General features: G+C 43.0%; 3 protein-coding genes across 3 annotated transcripts; 1 reads left to right on the top strand and 2 right to left on the bottom strand.

Moving 5' to 3' along the window:
- The first annotated feature begins 290 nt into the window (after nt 1-290).
- LOC108233391 (potassium voltage-gated channel subfamily F member 1-like) lies at nt 291-2,893 on the top strand. The gene has a single exon (XM_017411815.3). The coding sequence runs from the start codon at nt 624-626 to the stop codon at nt 2,130-2,132; it is 1,509 nt and encodes a 502-aa protein (XP_017267304.1). The 5' UTR covers nt 291-623; the 3' UTR covers nt 2,133-2,893.
- Nucleotides 2,894-15,656: 12,763 nt separating this feature from the next.
- LOC108233416 (leucine-rich alpha-2-glycoprotein-like) lies at nt 15,657-17,250 on the bottom strand. The gene is made up of 2 exons (XM_017411843.3): nt 17,084-17,250; nt 15,657-16,986 (listed from the first exon to the last, which is right to left on the bottom strand). Exons 1-2 carry the CDS (start codon nt 17,241-17,243, stop codon nt 15,971-15,973), a joined length of 1,176 nt encoding a protein of 391 aa, XP_017267332.2. The 5' UTR covers nt 17,244-17,250; the 3' UTR covers nt 15,657-15,970.
- A 230-nt stretch (nt 17,251-17,480) lies between these two features.
- On the bottom strand, nt 17,481-21,234 carry LOC108233402 (leucine-rich alpha-2-glycoprotein-like). Its single transcript, XM_017411829.3, is given in 2 exon segments — nt 17,481-19,493; nt 19,495-21,234. Coding segments are annotated over 2 exon segments (1,104 nt in total). The 5' UTR covers nt 19,632-21,234; the 3' UTR covers nt 17,481-18,526.
- Between the last annotated feature and the right edge of the window lie 95 nt (nt 21,235-21,329).

Genomic DNA, 21,329 nt, shown 5'->3' on the forward strand with positions numbered 1-21,329 from the left:
TCAGTCAGTTTTACAGATATCGACCTAAAATTTGGTGTGGTAGTAGCTGAGGCTGATCTGTAACACATTCTGAGCGCTAACAGATTGATCCTTGTGTGACACTTTGTTATTTACTATTTGGAGTCAACTCTGTCTGTTAGCAAAATAACTTATAATAACTTCATCGACATGTCATGAAGTACATATTTTTAAAGAAAGGATGACCATATCAAATCTTCACTTACACATTTGTTTACTTTATTGCCATCCACATATGAGGATTCACTATTTTCTTGCATTTCCTTAACCGCCAAAGCGCGTTTTATTTTGAAGCGCCTGACCGGAAGTGTCCGCCTGCATGTGGCTAACTCGACAAACAGGCGCACTTCAATGCCAACTTTCTGGGAGCGCACAGGCGCACTGTTCGCTGCCAAAGGGAGGACTTCATGCTGCAGTCACGTCTGAGAAAACATCTTTACTTTTATTTTCTCCTCCTGAAACTCGGAGTTTAGACGGTTTCCGGGAAGCCTGGCGCTGTTTGACTTAAGTCCACTTTGCCTGTTGACGCTTCTGCGGAATTTTGAAATTTTTATTTTCTGTTGTCGTTCTCCGGGGCTGCTCTGCGGCCGGGGGCTCGTCAGAAGATGTGGGGGATCCAGAGGAGCCGGTACGCGGACTGTAACGCCTCTGAAGCCAGCGAGGAGGCGGAGGTCGTGGTGAACATCGGCGGGGTGAAGCAGGTGCTGCACGGCGACGTGTTGAGCCGCTACCCGGACACCCGGCTGGCGGAGCTGGTGGACTGCGCCCTCAAGTCCCCCGAAGAAATCTCCTCGCTGTGCGACGACTACGACCCGGACACCGGGGAGTTTTATTTCGACAGGGACCCCGAGGCGTTCAAGTGCGTAATCGAGTTGTATTATTACGGAGAGATCCACATGAAAAGAGGCATCTGCCCAATGTGCTTCATGAAGGAGATGGACTTCTGGAAGATCGGCTCGGATTTTCTTGACGACTGCTGCAAAAGCCACTTGAAGGAGGTGGAGGACGAACTGGCGGAGATCGCCGAGAGAGTCCGAACCATTCTGGTGGATCGAGAGGGAGAACCGGGCGCAGGAGGCTGGCAGCGCTTCCAGGTGTCCCTCTGGAGGCTGATGGAGAAGCCGGAGTCCTCGCTCTCTGCGCACGTCGTCGCCATACTCTCATTCGTCTTCATCCTCATCTCCTCCGTGGTGATGTGCGTGGGCACCATCCCCGACCTGCAGGTGGAGGACTCGGAGGGGAACCTGACGGAGCACCCGACCCTGGAGGTCATCGAGACGGTGTGCATCGGCTGGTTCACCATCGAGTACCTCCTCCGCCTGGTCTCCTCCCCGAACAAAATCAAGTTCGTCCTGTCCTTCATGAACATCATCGACTTCATGGCCATCATGCCCTTCTTCGTGGTGCTGACCCTCACCTCCTTCGGCGCGGGAGTGATGGAGCTGGCCAACGTGCAGCAGGCCATCCAGGCTTTACGCATAATGCGCATTGCGCGCATTTTCAAGCTGGCGCGCCACTCCTCCGGACTCCAGACCCTCACGGCGGCCCTGAAGAGCAGCCTGAAGGAGCTCGGGCTGCTCCTCATGTACATGGGAGTGGGGGTCTTCCTCTTCTCCGCTCTGGGCTACACCATGGAGCAGAACCACCCGGAGACCCTGTTCACCAGCATCCCGCAGTCGTTCTGGTGGGCTGTGATCACCATGACTACAGTGGGCTACGGGGACGTGTACCCCAAAACCACTTTAGGCCGGTGCAACGCGGCCATCAGCTTTCTGTGCGGGGTCATCGCCATAGCGCTGCCCATCCACCCCATCATCAACAACTTTGTGCTGTTTTACAACAAGCAGCAGGTGCTGGAGACCGCGGCCAAGCACGAGATCGAGCTGATGGCGCTGCGCACCGGCCAGGGCGAGCTGGAAGACTCGCCGGGGCGCCAGGGGCACGTGTGCGGCTCCGGCGCGCGGGTTTGGGACCACTCCGTGAGCTCCTCCTGCCACAGCGACGCCTTCTTACCTCTAATGAAGGCTCCCAGGGGAGGGGCCAGCATGCAGACCCCCACCATGGAGACGAGCTTTGAGAGCACAGCCGAGGCCACCGAATATTTTGCCTCATAAACTGAAATACAAACTTGCCTGAGCTGAGAGAGGACACAACAACAACAACAACAAAAAAGACACCAGACTAATCATGAAAGCACTGCTTGAAGGAATGCATATGCCCCTCGCCTTTTATGACAGGATCCACAGCCAGATGTTGATGTGTTGATACTCAGAATATGTATTGAGAATGACATCTTGAATAGGGGTGTATCCAACAGTCTGTCAGTTGTAAATATTCATCCAATGATTCCTCTCTGAGAGTTTCATTCAAATTTGTGCAGCGGTTCATGAGATATTTAACATACAACACACACACACGGGTAAAAACACTGTCGCCCGCCTTTGCCTCTGGCAGCGGGGGATAACAAGACCTCGTTTGTCAATTACTGGACATTCTGTGTGCGATTTTGCGCAGTGGCTCTGCGTCCTGTGGGGTTCGGTTTGCTCACGTGACGTAACACCTCCATCCCCAAATTTCACACTTATACTGTAGATCTCTCTGTAGCTTCTTATTCTTATGTATGAACGTTTCTACTCAAAGACGGGCAGCTTCTTAAAGAAAAAAAGAAAACAAAAACAGTGAAATCCAGTGACAGAGAGCAAACATCAACATGAGAGTGTAATAAACCTGTGGTATGATTCCAGTGAAGTTAGTGTTGCAGTTATCCAACCAACCCCGAGGGCTCCTGGTTTCTTTTTTGTGCTTCTGTGCTTTCTGTAACTAACACTGTGTAAATGTGAGGCTACATCAGACATAAAGATCCACACGCAGGAACTCGAACGCAGCTGTGTCATTTTGCCTGATTTCCTTTTATTACTGTGCTCGTTCTGGGGCCTCGGAAGCTCCCGTTTGCAGCAGGACACGTTTCGATGACGGGTTCTGATGTCGCAGCAGCGCCCTCCCGCCTGGTGATCAGCAACCGAAGTTCTGGAGGAGGAAAACAAACGTATACGGTGACAAAAGGGAGCATGAGGAGACAGCAAATGTGCTGGGCACAAAGTCTGAAGGATTTGAAGAGAGTTCAGTGCATTTCATGAGGGGAAAAAAAATAGTAACTAAAGTCAAATATTTTAAAGAATATAAATTAGCAAAAACTAAAAGTCATAATGTCCTGAATGGCTGAGGTAGGTGAAAGTATGTTGAAGTAATTACAAACAGGAAAACATTGAAAAACTGAAAAGATCTGTGAGGAAAGTATGTCCTAACTCGCCTTATGTGATAAAAACCTGAAAGCGTCCTGCGGTTTGTTTTCTTTCCCGCTCAGTGCCCGCAGGTTTAACTCCAAACCGGCACGAATGCGTGCAACATTCAGAGTTTTTCACACTTTTGAAAACGTCTCAACTCCCACGCCATCAGCCTGAGTGATGTGGAACCTGCTGCACAGACAGAAAAGTCGTTGGAACAATTAGTCGGCTCAGCAGGGGACGCTTTAATGTCTGACCTGTCACACGGCGAGACTGTGCTCCTTTGCAGCCTTGTGAAAATCAAAATCAGCTTCTTTTGGTTTCAAATGCAAATGCTGTGCAGAGACAGTATATGATGGTTGTCACCACACTAATTGTGAATTAGTGTGCTGGAGGAGATGAATGAATGAATGACCCGGCTAACTTTGATCCTGTCTTACTGGCGTTTTGTGCATCAGTCACTGTCCCAACCTGTCAGATTAGAGAGACAGGACTCATTCAGCTCAGTCACGTCTTCAGGCATTTTCTCCACAGCTCACACAGCCTGAAAGGAAGAACACAAAGATGGTAAATGGACTGTACGTATATAGCTCCCTTCTAGCCAACCAGACCACTCAAAGCGCTTCACAACACAATCTGTGCCCTCATTTAGCCATCCACACACATTCATACAACACTCGACATTTCTGCAAAGCTAATCTGAATAAGTCATTCGATAGAGTCTAATCAGTGCTTTAGATCATATTCATACGCCGAGGGGGGCACATCGGAGGCAATGAGGGGTTCAGAGTCTTGCCCAGGGACATTTTGACATGTGGTGGAATCGAACCTCCAACTGTCCCTGGTCCTTCCTGGACAGGGAGGACTGTGCAGCCTGTTCACCCACTCAAGCAGGTCTGCTATCTCTGCTGGCCAGCAGCAGATCCCCCACACGTCACAGCCCGAGAAGAGGGTCTTTGTCCTCTCTGACAGGTGAAGCAGGAATGTCAAAGGCGTGTGTTGTTCTAACAATGTGTCCCCCCCCCCCTCAACAGACGCACATGCAAAACAAAACACGTGCAAGTTTAAATTTAGAGTCGCAGACACGCTCGCCTGCATTGCCGTGTCCAAACATCCCTCCTCCTCCTCCCTCCAGCCGCCTACCTACCCAAATGATTTACTCTCACACAAACAAACACACACACACAGACACACACACACCCCTTCGCCCATTGAGCCACAGTCGTGTGAGATGTACTCCAAAGTGGCCTGCAGTGATCTGCCGACTAATCACCAGGTTTTTACGCCCACGAGTCGCTCATCTGCAGCACTCGGTGGGCGTTAAAGATAAGCCATTAAACAAAATTGTGACCTGTGCTGGCAAAATGAGTCACAACGAGGAATTTTTCTAAACAGAGTTATTATTGTTTTCAAATTGTCCATCTGAAAAGCTTTAAAATGATACGTAGTTTGTTGAGATTTGGAGATTTACCACCCGGCCTGGCAACGAGTCCGTCTTGTTTAAGAAAGTGTTTGAAAACTCGATTTTTATTGGTCTGGAGTGATGTTATTCCAGTGCTATGTTTCAAAATGGAATCCCCAAGCTTCACAATGAGGCCACACATTATATGAAGGGATTTCCTTGTGATAAGGCTGCCGGTAGAGAAAAACAATCAATTTCAAAGAAAATAATAAAAGTAATAAAACTAACGATTATTTCTGAAGACACACCTCTTAGAAAACTTTGATTCAAATGTAGATTAGGAAGATTATTTTCCTTATTTTAGATTTTAGTCTTTCTGGACTTATTTTTACGCAAATCTATATGGAAAAAAAGGCAGTATTTTCACTTATTAAGCACTGCAGCCTGTTATCTGACTCATTTCTTCTTTCACCAAAACAGTTTACAAATGATTGTTACTTTGAAATGAACAAACATATAGTTTGTAAATCCCAGACAATAATTTTTAGTGAAACAAATCAGTTTAGTTACAAAGATCTGGTAAGTAAAGTGGACGGTGAAGACGTAGACTCTTTAAAATGTGAAACTATATTTAAAAAATGCCTTTCTTTGACTCTAATTCAGTGTTTTTTTTTACATTATTAACATGTTCATTGACAGCTTCATGCAAAGAAGACTGAGAGGAGTAATTAACGGTGAATGCATGTGGCGTTGGGTCAGTACCACGCCGCTTTGTGAACTTACAGGTTTCTGCAAATAAACACACCGAGTCTATGAACACACACACAGAAAGATAAGGTTTGTGTGCGTTTCGGTGTGACTCCTAAATCTCAACATGTCGCGTCCAGCTGAGCCTCAGCATCGATTGTTGAGCGTTGATGTTGGCGGTGTTGAGTTTCACCCAACAGACAGAGCTCTCCCGTTTTCCTTCTCCCTCCGACCTTTACGGGGAGGGAGTGTCAACACCTGTCCCTTTCTAAAAATAGGGAAACCCCAGCATACAGATGGACAGACACATAAAGTCCAATAAGGACTCAGAGACCATGGATGGTGGACATTTATGTCTCTAAACAGTTGCAGGCACGTTTCCAGTTGAAGTTTCAGCCTCAGGCATCTGAGTGAATCTGTGCAGAATGCTGCGGCCCAACAGCCCTCAGAGCAGCGTCTTCATTCATGAGATATTTTCAGCTGCCAGAAACAGACTAAGGTAATCTCCCTGATGTCAGACTCCAAAGAGGAGGGAAGAAAAAAAAAAAAAAAAAAAAAAACGTTCCTCAAGTGTTGCTGCGAGCAGAGCTTTTATTATTTATTTTTTTGAAGCGAGGAACGCTTTAAATCCTGCGTAGGTGCACTCCGAAGCACTTCAGTTCAGGCAGAGAGCTGCATGAAAATAATTGCGCAGATTAAATATGACCTTAGAGAAAAAGAAGAATGGGAAGACGCTCTGAACCCACTAAACCCGTCTGTGAAAAGGATTCACAGTTCTCTTTTTTCCGCCTCTAAACCTGATCGCTCTTAACACTCAGACCCTGCAGAACGCTCCGTGTGTTATATCCTCTTATAGAGGTTGGGATGAGTGTACTTTTCCACACTCTTTGCAGATGACACCTAATCTTTAACCTAAACGCTGAAGCGCCTCTTTTTCGCTGTTTGTTGGTACGATTTATTTATTGTTGGAGTACTGATGCCGTCAATGTCAATCTTTATTTCTACAGCACCTTTAAACACAACAAGTTCAACCAAAGGGCTTCGTGTTGGTTAAAAGCAAGCAAGAAAAACAACCAATAAAATAAATACAAGACAGTCAAAGCCAATGCAATGAAATAGATCAGAAACACCACAACATAAAAGGCCTGGGACTCAGACAGAACTTGTATTAAAAGCAACGTAAAGAGGTGAGTTTTAAAGCGGGATTTAAAAGACTAAAAACTCTGTGAATGTCGAGGGCCAGGTTGTTCCAGAGTCTGACAAAAACCTGATCCCCTCTGCATCTTCACTTTGACCTCAGCTGCCCAAAGAGCGTCTGACTGGGTGGTCCTTTTGGAGTTTTAAAAGTCAATTCAGTTAAATAATTGGCTGCCAAACCATTTAAAACCTTCAAAGGAAGTAGCAGAATCCTAAAAATCAATCCAAAGATGAACAGGGAGCCGGTGTAAACCTGCTGAAACCAAAGTGATGTGCAGCAGCAATTTGGGCTAATTGTAGGTGATGAAGAGGTTTTTCAAGGTCTTTTGGAGGAATGTAAGATTGGCAGCTGGACATAACATAAAAACTGGTCATCACAACTGAGGATAGTTGCTTTTTTAATTTGAAAAGACCATGGAAGAGAACCAAGGTTTTTAATGAACTTGTTCAAAAGGTTACGGGTTCCAAATCCAATCATTTCAGTCTTGTCTTCATTTAGGGTGAGGAAGTTCTGTGTTAACCAGTCTCTGACATCATGTAGACACATAAACAGAAACTACAGTGCGGCAGAGACATCGGTTTTAAAAGGAAGGTAAATTTGGATGTCAGGAGCAAAACAGTGGAAGAAATGATTGTACTTCCTGAATACTGATCCCAAAGGCAGCATAAACCGTATACGGAAAACAGAATTGGACCCAAAAATGGATCCTTGAAAGGCTGAAGAGGAGGATTGTTCCCCCATGGGTACAGAAAAAGAAGACCGATCAGACAAATAAGGTTTAAATCACGACTGAACGGCACCTTTAGGACCAACAACAGAATGCTGTGATCAACCATAATGGACCGAATGGATAACAACTGAATAGAAACACAGCTTTCTATGCACAATAAGGAATATGGAATATGCTTTTCTCTCTGCAGTTTTAATGCGCAACACTCCTGCAGAGAGCTGAATGAGGTTTTGTAAACACTTAAATTCTGCATGAAGACACCTGCTAGGGAATGTGGGGGGTAATTATGAGCACACTGATACCATGACAGAAGCAGCTTGTCACATTTTCTTTCTCTCATTTTTTTTTGTTCCCGTGAATTAAACGACACATTTATGCTTGGAGACCCCAGAGCTGAAGAGACAAAACTGTGACTGACGTTCCAAATATCCTCAACAGGCCGGTAAATCTAAAGTTTCCGGAAAATTCCCCCACACGAAAACGTCGAAAAAGGAAAGAAAAAGGAGCGTTGAGTCATTAACTCAGTCTGAGTGCAGGCTTTGTACCTAGAGGTTCTTTCTGGCAAATTATGGTCTAATTTGTTCTGGTTAACCGAGGGGCTTTTACAGCGTCTTTTATGTGAAGCAGAGACTGAGTGGTTTCAGGCCATCACAGCGAAGGCGGACTTTCAAAGGAGGAGATGTGCTCCTGACGCTGTGAAAACATCCATGATGAGACTTCTCTCTTCCTGTGAGAAAGTTTGAGTTTTCTGGCTGAGAGAGTCATTCTCCTCAAACAGATGGTGTAAATCCAGTGTGTTTGTCACTACAGAGCCCTCAAGTTGGCTGTAAGATAGGTATACACAGAGTTATTTGGCATTTAAGTGTTTCTAATCATCCATTTTTATGGCAGAAATTTGCAGACGTACTTTGTTACCACTTAGTCACAATAGCTCCACTCTCCTGCCAAAGCCTGAGGGATTTTTGTCGTCCACTGCCATGAAAGGAAGGTGATCATATGTAGTGATTGTCCATGTGATCCTTCGATGTACAACTGATTAACTTTCGGAGTCAACCCAATTCAACATGGCTGCTACAGCTAGTCGACCTTAGCAAACACAAAAATGGCTGTAACTCAGTCCATTTTACAGATAATGAGCTAAAACCTTCTGTGGTAGTATCTGAGAGTCATCCCCAACGCATAGTCTAAGTGCTAACAGATGGCACGAGGTCTTTGCTTACGGCTGTGACGTGCAAAGAGGCGGGCTGCGGGCGCAGTCCTTCAAGGAGTGCTACTTGTTGTTCTATAATTGGTGCTTTTCCTTCAGCCATGAATGTTAAGGTTTTGGAGCCAACCTGGGATATAACACAAGGATTACTGATGGTTCTGTTTGGACTCTTAACTCATAAATAGGAGTTCCAATTTGGAAAAATCAATGAGAACACCCCACGGTGAAAGTCGAAGGCCCGTGTGACCAAGCCTAATAATCCTAAAGTCCAACATGAGCATGAAAAGCTGTGATAGCTGCGGGAATAAGCTTGTTGTTTTCACTTCTGTCGGTTTGAATCCCATTAAATCAGTCATACACAGAGAACTTTACCCTACTGTATTAGGAAACACTTTGCTACACTATCTGAATGTATAAAATGCTAAAAAAAATCCTTGTTATATCAGCTTGTAATGCTAACAGTACTCAGCCTGGTTACGGAGCATAACAAGACATCCTGCTGGTTTTCTTGCAGCTGGAACACGATTAAGCTGAAGGTAATGTCGATCCCAGATCAAAGGTAAAACGAACGCAGCACACGTCTCCCTGCTGGCGTAGCCTTGGACGGAGGATTTGCCCCAGGAGGAGAAGGAAGTTCCTGAAGGCAGAAGGCTGCTGGAGTCACTTTGGTCTCTCAGCTCCAGTAATGACCATAAAATGAACTTTGCAGTCTGGAGAACTGACTGAAGAAGAAATAAGCGAAAAGTTCCGACGGGAGCCAAAAACTAGAGGTTCTGTTTGTAGTTATCTACAATATGCACATCTCCTTCGTCCTTGGGCACCATACTTCATGAACAATGAAGAGCCAAAGGTTATTTTGTCATCTTAACTCACAGGAAACTGTTGAGCTGTAAATGTAAAAATTCATCCCACTCTGGGCTTAATATTAATATTAATATTAACATCTCTGCCTTACTTTCAATTAGCTGACATTGCAGAGTCCTTTGGAACAAACCACACTCTTATTAAGCAAATATGAGTTAAAAATCGGACTCTTGACACATGTATTAATAATATTCCTCCCTTTTCGTTGCACTGCAGTGTTTGGCTTGTCTTGTACTGTTGTGCTGACTGCTTTGTTCCTTGTGAGAATGGACTGCTTCAAAAACCATGTTCAAAGCCAGAGCTTGTTAAAGCCGCCTCGGTTTATGGAAAAATCAATCCACTCTTTGCTTTTTCTTTTTTTTTTTTTTTAAGTAAATGCATTTAATTAGAACTTTATAAACAGCAACATAAAAGCAGGAGCTTTCCAGCATCCTGCAGCCTGCCAAGACCGCTGTCGGTCCGACACGAGCTGCTCTTTTCTTTTGTCCCGGTCGCTTTGTTCATACCCTTCAACGACAGGGAACACTTTGAAAACAGCGCACCAACAATACATTTCAATTACTTTGCAATGTTGTAGCAGGCCTGTGTCACTGTTGCTGATGAATGTGTGAACATCTAATCATGGAAATTGGCCTCGCGTTACTAAAGTTGATAAATCTGACCTCCTCGCTGATGATCTGCCACCCCGTTCAGAGAAAATGAAGTTTTATAAAGCCAATTGCTGTCCTGCAGTGGTCCACTTCAGTGACTACCATTAGTTCAGGCCTGCAAGTTACAGAATTAATATTTAGTGCGAGAAAAAGAAACTGATTCATGCATTCTTTGTGGTATGAGATTTATCTCCAACATGCATTTTTCATGTGTCAAACTCTGAAGGCTCTGCAGTATGAAAATGTTCAGCCTTGGGTTATTGCAACTCAACGTTAATGCACAGGAATGGGTTTAGAACTAGATAAAAGTGTTATTAAACCCCCCTGATAAATTCCCACTCAGGGGGTTGATTCTAGGCTCAGGAAACCTTTGAGTTTTACTTCATAGAAAAAAGTGAAATTATGTGCAAAAATGTCAAATAAGAGTTTCAGGCGTTGAAACGAAGGCAGCTGCAAATACTCAAGAACAACAGATTAAAGGTTAAATAAGGAAAAAAGCATTTGTTGTTACAGTGCTGTGAAAAAGTATTCAACAACTTATAGATTTCTTCTGCTTTTGTTTTATTTTAGCCACATTTATACGTTCCAGATCATCAATTAAATGGTAATATCAGACATGAGCAAACACAAAATGCAGTTTTTAAATGATGATTTCATTTATTAAATGAAATACTATTACTAAGCCTAATAGCTGTTTGTGTCACACTCAATGGAAACAACTTCAGTCAAGTGTTTGCAGTAACACGACTCTTTCCTGAAACTGATTTTTCACATAGAGCCGAACCGGTTCGGATAGCTCTTTTCTCTTATTAAATGAAATAAACATTTGAAAACTGTATTCTTGATAGGAAATACAATTAGTTGGGATTAGAGTTTGATCCAGCTCATAACAGATCATAAAATATCATTGCAGACCAAAAGCAGGTGGTTACATTTCACATAAACTCTGGTGAAAAGGAGAAACGGCAGCTGCCTAAGGGTTTTTTAAATGTCCTAAAATATATAATGGTACCCAAATAAAACTACTAAATATAAATATGTGTGTTCTAAAATGCAAAATGAATAAATAGGATATGTGTTGTCTTAAAAAGCCTTAATTAGATGATATGAACAAGATTTGTGGACGTATTAAAAAATGGCAGGATGCTGAGTCACAACTCTGGCCAATAATGGTCAACATTGTAAAACGTTGACATGTTTATTGGTAATGGACTTGATTTGGTTCCGTCTCAGCTGACTCTTTAAAAGGAAACGAGCACGTTTTAGACACATTATGAATGCTGTGTTAAAAAAACAGACTCTGGGCTGTCCTCTAACATCTGTCTTTTTAGTAACTTTTTATGAGAAAGTCTGTAAGAATATTTCCCAAACTACATAACTGTAATTTTTATTAATGGGAAGATTAATCAAAGGATTCAGACTTCAAATTTTGTCTTTAAACTCCTTATTTCAGTTTAAATCAGACATTGTTGTTGTCATGTTCAGAAATGTGACCACGAGTCAATGAGCTGAACATGAATGTTTCAACTCACTGAAGTTATATCTGTTTGATGTAATCCTGACCCCAGAAACAGCCGGACTGACCTCCTCCTGGAGCCCGTCAGTGACACGCAATACCTCTCAGTAGCCTTGTTTTTACGTGCTGTGAACAAGTTTCAGTAGCTGCAGGAACCTCGGCGTGACGCCGCTCTAATCACTCCAACAACAGGTGCACTGCGGAAAGGTGAAGGGAGCCGATGACACACACAAACAGAGTGATAAAACAGCGAACAGATATGGAAACCTACAGTAAAGGAGTCATTATGGAGAGACATCAAGCTGCGGGTAAAGGTTTTGTTGTTGCCTTTGTGCCTGCAGGTAATTAAACTCTTTTGGACTTCTCTGTCGCCTGCACGGGTCTCTGTGGGTGATCGCAGATGCGTGACGATGTGGAAATCAATCTGACGGCTCTTGGAAAGAAAATTATAGAGTCTAACACACAAAGAGCTCAGCGATAGCATCTCACGGGGATATTAGTTTAAAGCTGTACCGATTGTACACAGCACCTTACATCAAATCCTGATTACAAAGACTGGATGTGCGTTGTACAGATCTGTCAAAAGAAATTGAAGGGGGTGTAAAATTTCTGTATTTTTTGAAAAGGCTAATGGATTCTCCGTCAGAATTGTTACCATATGATGTGAAATAAATGGCAAAAAAAAAAAAGATAAAATACTGTTGCGTACACCACAATCCAATTTTTGAGACTGGAGTTGTTTTAAAACAGAAGAAAAACACTTTTGAAGAGACCCATTTGGACTGGCCACCTATCTGGTCAAATATAAATTTTGTCTCTCCAAACTGAGTCTGTTCAAAGAGCTACCTACAACAGGTTAGATATTCATTGATCATAACCTTTCCACAGAACGCCACTTCAAAATGTCAAAACGTTAAAGTAAAAAATTACCAAACTCTAAAAAACATAAAACTAGCAGGATAAAAACAGCAGACCTAAAATGTGACAAACATGAAATAAATTTGTTGAGTTCTTCTATTATAATTCTAACCCTCCTCCCACACTTATAATCACTGCATTTTCAGCCGATAAAAATAATTTCTAAGTCAAACAACAGGCGTAAAGTTAATTTTTTAAACACCTTTATCCTTTTTCTCTATCACTGTTGGCAGTGCATGTTTCTGTCACGTATTCTTTTTTATTTTGTTGTTTTTGAAGACTGAAGCAGACTCCAGAAGCACTTTATTCCTGCAGGAAAATAGCCAGAGTTTGTGGCAAATTGTTAAAACTCAACGTCCGTCTACAAAATAGCCTCCTAATAGCCCATTTCCCTGGAGAGCACGGGAGGCCATTTCCAAGAGCCGGTCACAGAGCGGGGTGAGCGACCTCGGTCCTCTCAGCCAATCATTAGATAACGCACAAAGACAACAACAACACATTTCCTCCCTCGTGTGTTGTCAATAAAGTGATGATTTATGAGATGGCTGAAACCTGGGAACGATTATGAGAAATGATGCAGGCCAAAGCATGGGGTCATGTTTGTTTTTTTTTCTTCACAATCACCTTCAGTAGGAGCTACAATACGAGGTGGTTCTGGACCGGCATGGACTTGGGTTACAAGATAAAAAGGCTGAGGGGAGAATGTTTTATAAGTGCTTGCACGGTTAATGACCTCAAGTTTCTAAAAGCAGCCGCCAAGTGACTTTTCTCACCCACCTGGAGGAAAGGCTTTTAATGAGTCTAACAACCTCTTTTCTTGTTTCAGCTGAATGTTAAAAGGCGAGAAGGAACAAAGACACGAGCAAGACGAAGAGTAAAAGAGTCGGTGCAGAGGCAGAACAAAAGTTTCATCTGGCTGTAGTTCACCGTCTCTGGTCTGGTGTTCCTTCGATCAGTAGTTCTGTTAATGAAAAGGAAGCAGTTTTTTTTTAAAAACTCAGTGTGTGTGCATCTTCGTTTATCTATCTGTCTGGATAATGTGCAGTACCGGTGGGTAAGATGCTTTCTTACAAGGAATGTTAAGCCTATAATTGAAATCATTTTGATAACTAATAAATTACTTAATTTAGCTTCCATCAATCATCATCCTTTGAAAGTCTAAACCAGATTAACTTGTTCCCCCCCTTTTTTCCACCAAGTCTGCTCATTTTGGAGTAAAACATGATGTTTCAGTTAACTGGTGGGTGCTGAAGAAACTCTTTTCAATATTTATAATTGTACAGGAATAAAACAAAAAGTAGATTTTACTCTCAGAGCTCAATAAAAGGAAGATTTTTCCATACTTAATGTTGTGCATTAAACTCTCTAATCTGTGCTAATGAGCAGCTATCAGAAACGATCTCGTCTTTATTTGTACAACACTAATTCAGAAAGGCTACGGCCGTTTTCCAGCGTGTGAAAAACCTTGCTGCTGACCTTTCAGATTTCAGCGTTAGTCAGTCATCATTAGCAGACACAAAGTGGCAGCGTGCCAGACAGCAGGCACCATTCCTCCATACTAATCAGTCCCATTCATCCCTGAAACTTAACGCTGACGCCCCGGTAACAAATGTCCAGGCCTGCAGGTTTGCAGGAGCACACGGAGGTAAAATGTCTGAGGCAAACTGCAGCAGCGCTCACTCTCCACACCCCCCCAAAAAACAAAGGCTCAAACCTGAAGGCCATTCTAATAAAAGACAATTTGGATTTAAACCATTCAGCTCACTTCCTTAACCTTTAACCTTCAGGATACAATTCAGAGAGATGCAACGAGAGAGACATATATCAAGATGTTTCTTCCTGTCAGGTAACATCGATGAGCAAGATTTAATTTTCTTAAGTAACACCACGTTGAGGCCGCAGCGCTTCATATTTCATATGAGTAATAAATTACAGTCTGGTGCACTTCGCCGTGATCAGGGCTTAAGGACGGGAGTGTGTGGGCCCACTGACGTTAAAAACAAATACAGTATGAGAAAGAAATAGCTGAAGAAAAGAGAAAGAGAGAGCGATATTTAAACACATCCAGAAGAGGTCAGCTTCAAGACTCAGCCGTTTCGTTGCCCACACACACCAACCCACATGCAGCACATCATTAAAAACAAAAGGGCACGACTGAAACAATGCAGCAATCTGTGATGCAACCAGCGGAGCTAGAGCCGCTTTTCTGTGTAGGAAACTCACAAGAGCTTTATTTTGCTGCAGTTCTCCACGTTTTTTTTAATCACGCCTCGTTTGGATTTTCTGTTTCTCATTCAGAAATATATTTTAACACGCAGCATCAGCAACAATAAGAGAACAATTTAACATCAAATCTGTTCATTTCAAGCTTAAGACTCATTTAACAGATAAGGATTAATATAATCAGGGTATGAACAGTTAATATCTTACCTGATGCAGATGGATCTCTGAACCTCAGTTTGGAAAAAAAAAAGTTTAAATCTGACAATTTTGACCAACTAACAGCTGGTCAGAGTGGATCTTTGCCATCTTAAAACAACTTCAGTCTTAAAATTTTTATGGCAGTTCAAACAATTTGTTTTATAACCCTTACCCTGTGATCTATAGACCTTTTTCACACTTCTGAGTTTTTCATTTGGAGACTGGCAAAGTTAGCGAAACGTCCGACGATTGTATCTGCAGGATATCTGAAATCAAAGCTTTTATAGCATTTCTTCTTTAACTGTTTATTCCTCTCTCAACAAGTCCTGTGAATTTGGAGACATTTGTTCTTTTCTTGCAAAAGTTACCAGGGGGAACCAAATATTTCAGCCGTCTGAAATAATCTGTTTCCCCTCTAAAACACAGGACAAAAACAATTTACCAACAACTCCTTAACTGTGTTTATTCCTCTGTATTATGATATTAATAGTATTATGATATTAATAGCACATTTTATTTTTAAAAGAATGATGTTTTTTTGTTTTTTTAATGAGAAATATTTGCCCCTCTAAACAATTCTGTTAATAGATAAGTCATTATTTACGGAGACGCAGGGGAAACCGTATCTGATGGGGGAACGCGGCTCGACGTAACAGCAGCAACTCGAGCACATTGCTGCCCCCTATATGTCAAGAGGACAAATAACACCTTTTCTGTTCAAATTGCCAACCCGCCACAGTGGCGTGTGTGTTGATCAAATTCACCCGCCACTTCAAATATTTACCCGCATTTGGCCGGTGGCGGGTGCTAATTTCCACCCCTGCATGTAAGACATTTTTGACCCTTTACTCATCAGCAACGTCCTAATGCCGCTCGGATGGCTGGACAGTATACAAAATATGAAGAAATCATAGGAAAGCAACATGTAGACAGTGGATTAGCTATCAACACTTAAGCATTTAAGGAAAAAGTGTAAAATATGCACTTTCCTTAAGCTCCATCATTATGTGAATGTTTATTGTGATTTTCTATCAAGCTGTCTGTCAGTTAAAGATGAAACTTGTTGATGTTTCAGAGCCTCTGGGCCATCACACATCACCTCCTCCAGAAAGAGGACGTTGTCAGGATGGGTTTGGAGCCATTTCCACAGATACTCCATCTTCCTGTCACACTTCCACGGGTTCCCCGACATAGCTATCTGAAGAGAGGGGTTTATCCCATGCAGCAGACCTGCTGGGAGGTGAAGCAACTGGTTCTGACCGAGCAGCAGAAGTTCGAGGTGCCGGAGGCCGTGCAGGAGGTTCGCCGGCAGGTCCTGGAGCTGATTCTCCTGCAGATACAGGCGCCTCAGTTTGAGGTTGTGGGCAAAGGTTTGGGGCTTCAGGGTGGATAACTTGTTCCCGGCGAGGTTTAGTGTCTCCAGCTGGCGCAGGCCCTTGAAAGTGTCACCCTGTAACTCCTGCAGGTTGTTATCGTCCAGGTCCAGGGCCACAAGGTGAGGCAGTTTCTGGAGCAGAGGGGCCGGGATGCTGGTTAGACGGTTCCCAGACAAGTCCAGCCAGGTGAGGCTGCTGTTGTCAGAAAACCACGCTGCGTCTGCTTTCTCAAACCGGTTGTTTTTCAGCACCAGGCTTTGGAGCGAGCTGTGGCTGAAGACCTTCGGAGGCAGATGAAGCAGCTGGTTTCCCGTCAGGTCCAGCACGTTCAGGTGGGGCACGCCAACCAGCAGCTCCGAAGAAAGGTTCAGCAGGTTGGCGTGATACAGCTGCAGCTCGCTCAAATGGGGCACAGCACTCAGGTGAGCGGCTGTGACCACGCTGACGTTTGCGTTTTGAATGCACAACGCCGTGGTGTTGGGTGGTAAGCCAGATGCGGGGAAACGCTTCAGGCCTCCTCGGCCGCACACCACCTCAGCGCCCAGAGGCGTTAAAAGGCAGTGGCACCGATCCGGACAGGAGAGAGCACTTCTCCTGTAATCGAACTCAGCCAGTGCTGTGAAAGTGAGGAGCAGCAGGAGCCTCATCTTTGCAGCTAAGAAAAAATAAAAAAAAAACAGCCCAAAAAATACATATGACTCACAGATAATAACACCTAATTGTGAAAACGGTGTGCATAAATGTGTTCCTACCTGAAAGGCACAGCGGAGTCACTTGTTTGTGACGGGAAGGCCGAGCGAATTTCAGTAAGTCAGGACGAAATGTTGCAAGAGGCAAACAAAAGTGAGCAAATAAAGCAGCCGGAGAGTTGCTGTTTTCTGTACTCTCTGAGAGTTTAACACCACCGCACATAAATGATTCAGATGATGTTTCAATACCAAATCAATAGTGGTAATGGCACGCCACTTAAAGCATTTAACTATTTAATAACTGGGTAGAAATGGAGATACAGTAGATACATAAGTTTATGTTATCAGGAAAGTTTGAAAGAGCAAATGTTTAGTTAAAGTTGCATTGAGGGCAAAAAACAGATGTAAACAACAAAGAGGAAATCAGTGAAGGTATCACAAAAAAAAGTCCACACAGTTCAACAATAAACAGTAATTTAATTGTTATAAAGCTGCTCAGAAGGGTCAAAGTTCAAAACAAACTAAAAAAGAAGCATTTCATGCCAGGCTTGTAGCCGTTTTGGTCAAACCCTGTGTTGTCAGCTGCGGCTATGCTAAGTTTTAGCTCATTAAGTGTAAAACTGACAGATTGATGGTAATTTTTGCATATTCTACAGTTGATTAGCTGTAGTAGCCATCATGAAATGGGTTAACTCCAAACGTTGTAGAGGTAAAAACCCAACCATTACTTTCTGTGACTCTTATTCAAATTCATCGAGTGGTTCATGAGATATTTCGCTAACAGACAGAAAGGGTTGACTCTAACAGGATTTAAGCAAACACGTTGTGCAATGTGCTGCACTCAAAGTACCACCACACCAAATTTTAGTTTAATATCTGTAAGACTGGCTGAGTCACAGCCACTTTTATGTTTTCTAAGGTCAGTTGGCTGTGGCGGCCATCTTAAGTTAATCAGTTGCAGATGTTAATCCACAGATTCATTGAGGTTTGTCTAGCAGTTCATGAGATTTATTTAACTAACAGACAGACACACACATAAACAAAATATTATTGTGCTGTCTTGGCTTTTAACGGCAGGTGATAGCTATTTAGAGTTTAAAGAATTCAATTTTATTAACAAAAAACGACAGGAACAAGAACAAGGTGGTTTGGATTGGTTGGTATGAAGTAACTGTTAAAATATTTCTCTTTAAAGCCAACATTAAATATAATAAGATGTCTAAATGCTTGAAAATGAGCTAAAATGCAGCTGTTCACTAATATCTGAAATACCCATGACAACAAAGTATTTATTTAATATTTTAATTCCAGCAGAGCTGAAGCAAAGCACAGGTGTTTTCTTTTTGTTTCTTATATTTCTGCTAAACATGGCGATATTATTGATCCTTTTACCTAAATCTTGAAAAAAAAAGGAAGAATACATTTCCCCAACATTTTGAATTTTTTAACGCAAAAAAGCAAACAGAGATCTGAAACTGCTTGTATTAAATTTATTCATGCATCTGTTCAGATGTAGGAATGTTTGTTGAGTTCATTTTCTGTTAGAGACATCACTGGTCGTCCCGTCAGAGGCGGAGGACCTGCACACAGGAGGGAATCTGCCAGGAAAACCTTCTCCTTGTTCTTCTGAAGCCACCTCCAAAGGTACTCCGCTGCCCCATCACACAGCAGAGGGTTGGAGGTCAGGTCCAGCCCCTGCTCCTCCAGTGAGAGCAGCGGCTCCAGCAGACCTTCGGGGATGTGTTGCAGCCGGTTGTTCTCCAGACTCAGGTGCCGGAGCTGGCTCGGGCCCCGAAACAGTTTCTGCGGAAGCTCGGCGATCTCGTTCAGAGCGAGGAACAGAGAAGTGAGGTTCCGCAGCCTCCAGAATGCAGATTCATCCAAAGCGTGCAGCTTGTTGTTCTGCAGGTTCAGCCGCTCCAGCTTGGTCAGCGGGTCGAGAGAGTTAGCAGACACCTTCTCCAGACGGTTGTTGGAGAGGTCAAGGCTCTCCAGGTGAGGCGACCTCTGAAGCAAACCTGCTGGGACGGCAGTTAAATGGTTCTCAGATAAGTCCAACCAGGTCAGGCTGCTGTTGGCGGGAAGCCACTCTGCATCCAGGTGTTTGAAGAGGTTATTCTTCAGGACCAAGTAACGGAGCGAGGCGTGGATGAAGACGCCCGCGGGCAGGTCCCTCAGCCTGTTTCCCGTCAGGTCCAACGTGTGCAGGTGAGGGACGGCCCTGAGGAGGTCAGAGGAGAGGCTCTGCAGGCGGTTTCCGGACAGGTGGAGCTCCTGCAGCAGCGGGGTGGCACGGAGATGGTGTTCGGAGACGGCGGTGATGTTGGTGAACTGGACCGTCAGGATGGTGGCGTTCTCTGGGAGACCCTCGGTGGGGAACTCTGCGAGGGGGACCTCGCTACAGACGACCTCTGTTCCTCCCGGGTGGCATTTACACAAAGCTGGGCAGCAGAGGGTGCCGTGGCAGAAATGTCAATAAGAGACAAGCTAGGACACAACAGGACTTCATTTCTGAAACAGAACAAAAAGGAAGAACAAAGAACTGAATACGACATTCGGCAAAACGAAACAAATTTGCGCAGAGGAGCAACTTTTCCACATTCATGCACATAATGTTGAGTCACAAAGACACACTTACTGCTGCTGTCCAGATGAGTATCAGCCCGACTGAATGGCTGATTCAGTAACTTGCAAATTAATGTCATTTAGGGGGAAGAATCCTCGGATCTAATCGTTGCTTATCGTGTAAACAACGACCCGACGCAGCACAGTCGTTTGTCAAGGACGCAAGGTTGCAACAGACCGACTCGAACACGCGGGGAAAGTACAAAACGTCAAAAGTCGCTCCCACAAAGCAAACAAAAAACTAAATCTGAGCCTGATTTTTACAGATGTGATGGAATTTATAACTCAGCTGTAAACTCTACACTTAAATCTTTACATGATTAGCATTTTAAAACCCCAAAAAACTGATAAGACAACTTTCTTCTTGCTCAGCAGAGATAAAAAAACAAAAAAAACAACATAAAACCGGAACTCTGTATGCCCTGATATAAACCACATGTCCTTGGGTTCAGACATTCGAATATTTCAACATTTCTGTTTGTGTTTTGATGTGCTTATCTTTGGTCCAATGCCCTTTTGGATTTTCCCATTTTGGGAAATGTTGTGTTTTGTAGTTTGTTCTTTTCAATATGTAGCTTTTTAAAAAAATTGATAAATTTAGTGAAAACAGTGACAATCTGTTTATTTTGTAATTAGTGATTATAGCTTTTCCTGCGTGTTTTGCTACTGTTTGTAAAATTAAACAGACAATGATTTTCATGTTGTACTTTTTAGTGTTGTATATATAATATATAATGTTTTTGCCTGTATCTATGCATGTTCATTTGTTTGAACACATAAATAATTGAACACGTTTTAGTTAAACTTTCAGAAAATAATCACTGGATGTGCGTCTACAACTGATTAACTTTAGGAGTCAACCTGAATCAAGATGGCCGCCACCGCTGAAATGTAGTTGAAAATGAGTTAAAAATTGAGAAAGTTTGTACATATATAGACAATAACTTGTAACTAATACCGTGCTGTATTTATAACCAATGAATAAGACAACATATTTTACTGAAATTCAATAAAAGAGACATCGTGTTGAGGTGGAGGAGGAGGCTGAATGTCACCTGAGACGTGAGCACAGCCGATTTCCTCCATTTGTAATTTAACCACAGAATGGATCGAGACCTCTTGTGATTTTAGCATCCAGGCAACACGATGAACCATTACATAATGTACGATAAGAGCCAGTTGGCTTTAGGCGGTTCGGAAAGATTTATTTCAGTCAAACCCACTCATTCCACATGCAGCTGTGAGATATAGACACAGAAATATTCTGGTAAATTTTAAACTCTCCTAAAACACTCAGCAGTCAGATTATCGACAGGAAGGAGCAGAACGGACTGTACCTGCAATATTTCTCTGTCAATGATTCTGTCATCCCTGTTATGACTTTTTAGTGGTACAATTAAAGCAATAAGTCAGATCTTTTGAAGTGGGGGTCTGTGGAAATGTTACAAACAATTAATATCTTACCTGTTGTAGATAGCTCCTTGAACGGCCTCAGAATTAAGTTTGGAAAGTTTTATTCTGTAACCTTCTGCCACCTCGGTAACGAGCGATAATACTTTTGCTGAAAAAACAATCATGTGAAGTTAGCAGAAGAGTTTGTCTTCTGTCAAAAACTCAAAAATCTTTAATATTTTCTTTAAATTTTAGACACTAGCTGACTACATATTTTAGTCCAGTCTTCACA

The sequence above is a fragment of the Kryptolebias marmoratus genome, linkage group LG19 (assembly GCF_001649575.2).
Source record: "Kryptolebias marmoratus isolate JLee-2015 linkage group LG19, ASM164957v2, whole genome shotgun sequence".
NCBI classification, from domain to species: domain Eukaryota; kingdom Metazoa; phylum Chordata; class Actinopteri; order Cyprinodontiformes; family Rivulidae; genus Kryptolebias; species Kryptolebias marmoratus.